The sequence below is a fragment of the Orycteropus afer genome, unplaced genomic scaffold (genome assembly GCF_000298275.1).
Source record: "Orycteropus afer afer isolate SDZICR_OR568_19922 unplaced genomic scaffold, OryAfe1.0 scaffold00365, whole genome shotgun sequence".
Classification (NCBI taxonomy): domain Eukaryota; kingdom Metazoa; phylum Chordata; class Mammalia; order Tubulidentata; family Orycteropodidae; genus Orycteropus; species Orycteropus afer.
The window spans coordinates 787,702-796,307 of NW_006921952.1; the positions used below are offsets into that span (position 1 = coordinate 787,702).

At 59.1% G+C, this 8,606-nt stretch overlaps 2 protein-coding genes across 2 annotated transcripts; one reads left to right on the top strand and one right to left on the bottom strand.

Moving 5' to 3' along the window:
* The first annotated feature begins 2,824 nt into the window (after nt 1-2,824).
* CYREN (cell cycle regulator of NHEJ) lies at nt 2,825-5,243 on the top strand. The gene is made up of 3 exons (XM_007952920.1): nt 2,825-2,949; nt 4,084-4,159; nt 4,992-5,243. Exons 1-3 carry the CDS (start codon nt 2,825-2,827, stop codon nt 5,241-5,243), a joined length of 453 nt encoding a protein of 150 aa, XP_007951111.1.
* A 2,102-nt stretch (nt 5,244-7,345) lies between these two features.
* Nucleotides 7,346-7,903, bottom strand: TMEM140 (transmembrane protein 140). The gene has a single exon (XM_007952921.1). It carries the CDS (start codon nt 7,901-7,903, stop codon nt 7,346-7,348), a length of 558 nt encoding a protein of 185 aa, XP_007951112.1.
* Between the last annotated feature and the right edge of the window lie 703 nt (nt 7,904-8,606).

Sequence of the window (8,606 nt, forward strand, 5' to 3'; positions counted from 1 at the left end):
TAAAGCCAATAGCCGCTGGTTTCTGTTCATCCACAAAAGGAAGTGCACCACCCCAGCCCCGGTAGACTGGGGTTTGGCCTGGGAACCGAGGACCCTAGCGGTCTGGGAGCAGAGGAGCAGGTGTGCACGTTGAGTTCCCTCCCCAAAGGGCAGGAGGCGGAGCCCAGGTTCGCCCTGCGTCTGAACCCACGGCACCTGAACCCAAAGATGAAGCTCCTGGATTCATTTCAGCTGCGAGGCTGGGCGTCCCGCCAGCCTGCTGCCCTGGGACTGGTTTCCACTCCGAAGGAGCTGGCGCGCTTGGGCCAACTGCAGGCCCCCGCGTGCGGAGAGTGCCGCGCCACGCCCCCTGTCTGCGGAGGGGCGTTGTTTTCGCATTGGCCGGGGGTCTGCAGCCCACACTTCAGAGCCCTCTCCATGGGGCGCCGTTGGGGGCAGCCCGCAAGGTTCTGTTGAGTCTCCGCACGCAGGTGCCCCTGTGGCTGCGGCATCTCGGGGGAGGTCGGCTGGAGGGCTGGTGCAGTCAGACCCGGGATGTGGTCCAGGGCGCGGCCCGGCTCCCGGAAGGCCGGCAGCAGAGGGCAGGACCCTCTCCTAAGACAGACCCCAGCGCCATCGAGTCATTGTCGACTCCTGGCGACCCTGCAGGGCAGAACCGAACTGCCCCTTAGGGTTTCCAAGGCTGGAAATCTTTACGGACGCGGACTGCCTCCTTTTTCTCCCGCGGAGCGTCTGGCGGGGTCCTACTGCCGACTTTTTGCTTCGCAGCTGAATGCTTTAACCACTGCGCCACCTAGGCAAACAGATGCGTTCACTTCTCTGCCTACACCGAGGGCGGCCTGCGCATCCCCAGCCAAGGTGCACGGCCCAGCAGGGAGCGTTGAGCTTGGTTCCTGCTTTTAGGGTTTGCGGGGATCACCCCGGGAGGTGCCACTTTCACCAAGTCCGACCAGCGACCCAGGAGCGTTACCGGGACCTCTCCGGCCTCAGCTTGCGCTACGTCTGCGCTGAGCCCAGGCTGCCTGCAGGGGGCGCGCGGGAGTCGAGGCCGCGGCGGGGCTCGGAACGCGTCGGAACGCGCAACTGCGGGGAGGAGGATGCGCCGGAGCCCGGAAGTGTGGGGCACAAGCCGCGGCGTCCGAGTCTACTGGGCTCAGAGGGGCGGCGATACGCGGACCCTCACCGCCGCGCCCCCCACCCCCCCAAGGCCGAGAAGAGAGCGTGAGGCCAGGTGGCCTGACCCTGGAGCGAAGCACAGCCCGGGGCCCCGGGCCGGCTGCCTCCCTTCTGTCGGCCGGAGTGACTGGGTGTTTGCTCGGCCAGCTGCAGTGTGGGTGATGCTGCGAGTTCCCGGGGGATGTGTTACCCCGTCTGCCTTGGCCCCATCGCGGTCCTCTGCCTCCTGCAGGCGTGCAGGGAGCGTCCCCTAAAAAGAGCAGCGGCTTCTGGGCTCGCGTCTCAGCGAGGCTCGCTTTCGTCCAACCAGTGAGTGGTTTGGGATTGCATTCCGCAGGTGTCTCCCAGCCCTGACATCCGTGAGTCCTGGACTCCAGACCCTGTGTCTCCGAGGCTTTGGGGTCCGTGCTCAGGGTCGGGAGGCACCGCCGTGGGAGCCGGTTGCAAGCCCTGGCCCTTGCTCACGAGTCATCTTCGCACTGGTTTTGCCTGGCGCCCAGTAGCACTCCCTCAGTGGCAGGAATGACAGGGTATGACGCTGTCCTGCCCAGTTTTGGAAATATTGTGAACAGTCCTGGATGAGCAGTACACGTTAAGGTCGTGTTGTTGTTATGTGCCGTCGAGTCGGCCTTGACTCATGGTGACCCCTCCTTGGGTTTCTGAGGCAGTATCACTACGGATAGTAGGATTGCCCAACCTTCCTTTCGAGGAGTGGCTGGTGGGTTTGAACCGCCAGCCTTCTGGTTAGCAGTCAAGTGCTTTGGCCACTATGCTACCAGAGCTCCCGACTACTAGGCAAGCCCCACTCCAGGGAGGTCATTCCTGGGAGGGAGCCCTAAGCTGCTTTCCAGGTGATTGCTAAGTGAGAGCAAGCGACTCGGACCCTTTGGACCACAGGCCCTCTTAGGGTTGGGTTTGAGCTTTAGGTCGGAGGGGCTGGAGAGCTGAACTGGGGGTAGGGGAAAGGGAAGCCCCCTTGGATGTGGATTTCATCCATTTTGGGGGACAGTTATGATCCCTGACCCCCACTGCTGACCAGTCAGAAGTGTCTTTGGGTTATGGAAGGGCATATCAGCCAACGAAACCTTACTAGGAATCAGTGTGGTCTGAAGATTTCTTGTACCAAGCCAAATGGGGGCGAGGAGAGGTCTGGAGTGGAGGGGGACAGATTAGAGAGACTTTTGAGTAGGATAATCTGGACGCCCTGGGACAGTGAGCCTCTAGCAGGGGACCTCAGAGGGCTCCACCTCCTTCCTTTCTCTTGGGAGGTTGCTTCCCCGCCCCTCCCCACCCAGGTGAGTGGCCTGGTGCTTGGCTGTTCGGTTGCACTACTGCCACCACTAGGCACAGGACATGTGTGAGTGCTTGCTCTCCCCAAGCCCACCCTGGCTACTCCCTTGCCCTCTTGCTTGGGGCCCTGCTCCCCTGGGTCCTGTCTGCCTGCCCTGCTCTGACCGGTCATTGCAACTGATGGTCGGAAGTATTCTAGCTGACTAGGGTTCAATGGGCTTGTTCTTTTTAGGCATTAAGAATTCAACTCCATGCAGGACAAACAGACCTGTAATTCCTGGTGGGATTTGCTGTCCTGACATAGAAAAGCAAGTCATTAAGCTTCGTGCCTGACTCCGTTTCTGGAGGGACTGAAGAGATGGAAACCACACGGTCTGGGAATAAAAATAGGGTCCTGCCTGCGTGGATGACAGCCCAGGTGACAGAGAAGAGAGTGGTGTCAGCAAAGAGCCCTAAGAGGAGGAGAACGGCATCGGCAACCAGGTGGGGCAACCTGTGGAGAGTGGGAGGGGGAGAGGGTTAGGCTGAGTAAAGAGGGGCTGACTGCCGGCAGCTGTGGGAGGTGAGCTCTCAGCCACTGGGCTCCTGACCCCGCAGCGCAGAGCTCCACCTCTCAGCACACAGCTCCCCTCACACGCATGAGCCGCGCTCTCAGGGCCAGTGTCCAGAACACCGATCTGTTTGTTTGCAGCCGAAACCAGCCACTAAGTGGGCAGGATGGTGCCCTAGAGTTGTGGTCCTTAGTTGTGGTCTCCCTGTGGACAGACCTTCTGGGAGACAGAGTAGCAGCGAGCTGCTGGGCCTGCAGGGACTCTGAACCTGGGGGTGGGGCTGGGGCTGTTAGCTGGGTGACGGTCATTACAGGGGTCTTCAGGCTGCCAGCATCTGATGGGAGGAGTGGTGGCCACTGTGGGACATCCCTGCCGCACGGACCCCCCACCCCACCGGCCAGGGCACCACTCTCCTCGCCGACACCGGGCCCTCAGGGGCTCCCTTCTGGCGTGTTCTGTGCGTTGTCTCTCATGCTGCTGCTGCTTTTTTTTTCCCCCTTTAACTTTTTACTGTGATTTGGGTGCAACTTTACACAGCAAATTGGTTTTCCAATCAATAATTCGTGCACATTTTGTGTGTGATGTTGACTGTAGTCCCACAGCATAACAGCATCTTCTCACTGAGTCTCCTGTGTCCCTTCCTCCTCCCTTCCTGTCCCTTCCTCCTTCTGGGCTTTCTCCCAGGACACACGCAGCCCTCTTGATTGTTCTGAGGATCGGAGGGTTGCATCCTCCCTGTTGGTGGTGTGTGTGTTTTCTTAACTCCCTGACCCTCCTTTCTGATAGTTGCTGCCTTCCTTTAAGTATGTTAGCGTCTGCGGGAACGTGCCGGTCACATCTGAGCATGCTTGTCTGTGTGGTTGTCAGGCCATGGTGTGTGCGTCCCTGTTTGCCCCTTAGGAGCAGCCATGGGTCCCTATGCCCAGATTCGGGGTGTGTGTGGGAGGGTGGGAAGCCGGCAGAACTCCCACGTGGTCCTTGGGGGACAGGAGAGGAAGCTCAGGTCAGAGGCCGCCAGCCTGCTGCCCTCCCTGTGCCCGTCATCCCGGACCTCCTGTCTGTCCAGACTTTGTGCCACGAGGACCGTGTACTGCATGAATGAGGCAGAGGTCGTCGATGTTGCCCTGGGCATCCTGATCGAGGTGAGGCAACTGTGAATCTCCTGGCCCCTTGGGTTCCTCTCTGCCTGTGCCCTTTCCGGTCCCAGGGCTCTCGAATCCCCACCGTGTTCTATTCAGTTATCAGGGTCCAGGGAAGAGGAGGTCATGGGGTCAGACCGACTGTACCAGAGTCAAGTCTTTTTCAAATGCTGTGACTAGAAACTGCGGTGGCATGTGTGGGACACTCTTCAGCTGCTGTCAGACTGCTTCTTCCAGGCCCCCGTCTGTCCCGAGTGTTTAGCAATCTGTTCTCTGAAGGGCCTGTCAGAGGCCATCATCCTCAGCCACCACCCTTCTCCACAGCAGAGCTGCTAAGCTTTTGTGACTCTCAGAGTAACAAGCACCGTTGCCCAGCACTTTAGAGCTTACCAGGTGCTTTTGCACATAGTCTTTTATTTCATCTCCACAGTAGGGCTTTCCCATTTTATGACCCCATTCTACAGGTGAAGACACCGAGGCAGACACAGCCCGAGACAGATGAGCAGGGCCCGACCCGGGGCTTCTGCGCCTCCCTGTGCTGTGTCTATCCTCCCACCGGCCTTTCCAGACACAATGCTCTCTCTGTTTCTTCTTTTCTGCTCAGCGGCTCCCATGCCCCTGCCCCCTTCTCTCCTGGAAGAGCTCTAAGGAGGCGTTGCGGGGAGGGAAACAGGAGAGAGAGGGTGAGTCACTGCCTGGGCAGCAGTGCCCTGGTCACATGCCAGGTCACATGCCAGCCGCCACTTGCCCCTGGGAGGCTCTCCGTCAGGCCAGACACCAGCAGGCTGGGAAAATAAACCAACGTGCCCTGCCTGCCGTTTCTTCCACTCTGCAGGGCTGCAAACAGGAAAAGCCTTCGGAGCAGAAGGCCCTGGCCGGAGCTGATAAGCCGCAGCGCCCCGCCACTGGCGTGAGGTCACCGTGTTCTCCTGGGGGCAAAAGTGAAGACGAGGACAATGGGCAGAACACCCTTCCCCCCAGCCCTGGCCCTTCCCAGGGGCCGCGGGGGTCCGACTCTACCCACAGCCAGAGCCGGGAGGAAGAGGAGGATGCCTTGAAGTATGTCAGGGAGATATTTTTCAGCTGAGGGACACCTGTGCCAGGGCTTTCTGTCGAGAACTACAGGGGAGCAGTGCTGATGGGCCATCCGCCTGCGGCCTCCCATCCCCCCGGGCGGCAGATCCACTAGTGCACCAGCCTGGAGCTCGGGCCTTAGGAGCTGCCTGCTTTCCCGAGCGTGGGAATGAGGCATCTCGAGGCCCCCCCACCCCAGCCTTTGCTCTTGTCTGTGACCCCTTCCAGCTCCGAGGTCTGAACGCCCCAGGCTGTTGTATTCAGTTATCAGGGTCCAGGAAGGAAGAGATCATGGGGTCAAACTGATGTAACTGAAGAGTTGAATTAACATTTGCAAAGAGAACTGGCTTTTGAGCAGGGGACATTCTCCAGGGAGGTTAGGGAAGGTTCACTGCAGGGTCGTCAAGCAGTCAGTCCCTCAGTAAGTCTGTCTGTCCACAGCTCCAGGCGCCTGGTGTGAAGGGGACTGGCCTTCCCACCTGCTGGTCTCTGTTTGGGTTGGGATACTTTCTTGGGCCCGAAGGTGACGCTGGGACCAGAAATGACACAGAGCCCCGGGCATCAGTCTTGGCTGCAGTGTGGCTCTGACGGCATGGGCTGAGGCCGTCACCCACTGTCCATTTTCTCCAGCACAAGGTCTGGCTAAGCATGCGGCCCCTGACGGGAGCAGCAAGACCAGGGAGGGATCTATGCACCCATATATGTACGTATAAAGTATATACAGAGAAAGGGGCTCGGGTGGCACACTGGGTAAAGCACTCGGCTGCTAACCAGAAGGTCAGTGGTTCAAACCACCAGCCACTCCATGGGAGAATGATGAGGCAGTCTGCTTCTGTAAAGATTACAGCCTTGGAAATCCTGTGGGGCAGTTCTCTGTCCTACGGGGTCTCTCTGAGTTGGAACTGACTTGATGGCAGTGGGTTTTTGGTGTATACACAGAGGGATTTATTTCAAGGAAATAGCTTACACAGTTGTAGAGGCTAGCAAGCCCCCAGTCCAGGGGTCAGGCTACAGGCTGGAGGCCTCTCCTGATTCATGTGGTTGCAGGGGACGATGAAGCCAGAGTCAGGTCAGACGGCAGGCTGCTGGCTTACACCCCAAGGACCACGGGTCAGAGGACGATGAGTTGGATGGGGGGTGGCGAGCTGGTGAGCTTTGCCAGCTCGGCCACAGATGTTGGATGTGGGCCACAGCCCCAAGGAAAGTCCCTGTACATCATACCACAAAGCGGAGGCTGAATAAATAATACTGAGAACTGTGGCCTAGCCAAGTCCACATGTAACATGAACCATCACACCGACTGTCCTCTGGGGACCCAGCACTGGTCTGTCTGGGGCTCCACCCTGCTCACCTCCCCCATCCCAGGTCAGACAAGGAGAAGGGATCAGCCAGCTGACCCCCTGTCTGTCTGCCTTGAGGTACGGGGTTTGCAAAGGACCCTCCAGGGCCACCCAGACTGCTCTCCTTGCCCCATGTGTCGTGTGGAGGGTGAATCCTCAGAGGTCATTCCTGGGCCCACGAGGCCAGCTCTGGAGGTGGAGGTGCTGGGCAGGGCTCCTCACAGCCCACCCTTGGGAGCAGCTGGAGCGTGGAGCATGATGGGGGAGTAGGACAGCTTGGGATCTGGGCCTGGGGGACAGTGAGTGCTCTGTCTTAGGATCCCATAAACCTTTGGGTTCCACTTTGTCAGTGTTCAGTCTTGCTGGACATCGGCCCCGTGACAGGAGTCCCTCCTGAGGATACATACAGTAGGAAGGGTTTGCTCAGGTTAATTAAAGCAGATATTCATGTGACAGCAAGCCGCCTATTTTTTTGGGGAAGGGGATCTTGGAGATTCGGAAGCACAGCCCACTGAACTGGGCAGCTGCACGACCCACTGGCCCATCTCTTGCCTGGTAACAGTCCATGGCCTTGGTTCTGCAGCCGAGACTGAGGCTGCCTGGGCCCCAGGTGCCCACCCCTTCTGCAGCAAGTCCCCTCAGTTAATGCTTGTGATCAGCACTAGCTGTGACACGGAGTGGCCAAGAAGAGAGACCAGCCTGTGAGTTCTCCGGTACCCACTGAGCACAGTTCAAACTGAACACACCCTCGCAGTCTCATGAGCTTTAGACAGGACTAGCAGTTTTCACACTGGCTCTTGTTGTTCCTCGTCCCCAGAGGGAACGCAGCTGTGACTGTAAGCAAGACAATGAGCAAGGCCTGGGCAGTGCCCAAAGCTAGAAACCCTGGCCCCAGCAGGGCCAGCCAGAGCCACCGCCACGTGAAGGACAGGAAGAGGCCTAGGCCGCTGGCCAGCAGCACCGAGGCGGCCGCCAGGAAGCCCACGGCCAGCTGCCACTCCTCCCTGCCGTCCTTGCACCGGGTCAGGAGGAGAGGGAGGGGCACAAAGAGGGTGAGGACCAGGGCCCCATAGACCCCCAGCCGGGCCAGGGCCAGGCCAGCCCCGGGCAGGCCCAGGGCCTCCAGCTCGGGGAGCTGGTGGCAGTGCAGGCGGCCGGCACTCTCGTTCCACAGGCAGAAGTTGTAGAAGCCGATGCGCAGGTCGGGCAGCTCGATGAGGTTGCCGGCCTTCCAGAGCAGGGCATAGAAGAGCAGGACAATGACGGCCACCGCGAGGCCCATGACGCCCAGGAAGTGCAGGTGGCTGCCTTGCCACGGCTTTGGGATGGCCATTCTCTCCAGGCACCTGAGGGGAAGCACCTCGTCAGAGTTCAGCTCCCCCTCCTTCCCGGCCCTCCACCAGCTCCTATTGTCCCTGGCATCCCACAAAGGCAGGGGCCAAAGGACAAGCCACGTAAGCCGCCCTTTCGGAGCCGGCAGCTGCCCCTCAGAGCCGTCTGGAGTCTCTCTCAGAGGCTTACCAGTGGCTGTCCGTCGGCTCAGACTCCTGACCACCCCATGTGTCAGAGCAGAACTGTGTTCCACACGCTTTCGGGGGCTGACCTTTCTGAAGTTGATTGCCAGCCCTTCCTGTGGACCAGAACCTCTAACCTTTTAGTTAGTAGCCAGCACTTTCCAGTCTGCACTCCCCAGAAACTCCTCCCAGCAGCTTGGAATGCCTGCAGCATCTGAACCCTTTACCAACCTTTGCTGCAGCTTAAATAGGACAGACCATTGTTTCATCGTGAGGATTTCCTCCCATGAGGGCACTCAGGCCTGCTACAGAGGCTTAGCAGAGAAGAGAGGTGTCTGTAGGCCAGACATTGTTGGATTCGGGTGATGGGACGTCTTAACCAATGCAGCTGTATAGAAAAATGCCCACGGGAACACTTATGTCTTCGCATGTGTTTTTAGTGGACGGCGTTGTTTGACAGTGTGGAATGATTTCCAGGCGGGAAGGTGTGACTGGGCTGGCACTGCCTCTTGTTTCCCTGGA

Coding starts and splice junctions, on each gene's coding strand:
- TMEM140 (XM_007952921.1), bottom strand. CDS start 7,903: ATGGCCATCCCAAAGCCGTGGCAAGGCAGCCACCTGCACTTCCTGGGC.
- CYREN (XM_007952920.1), top strand. CDS start 2,825: ATGGAAACCACACGGTCTGGGAATAAAAATAGGGTCCTGCCTGCGTGG. Junction 2,950..4,083: donor AGAACGGCATCGGCAACCAG/GTGGGGCAACCT, acceptor CTGTCTGTCCAG/ACTTTGTGCCACGAGGACCG. Junction 4,160..4,991: donor CCCTGGGCATCCTGATCGAG/GTGAGGCAACTG, acceptor TCCACTCTGCAG/GGCTGCAAACAGGAAAAGCC.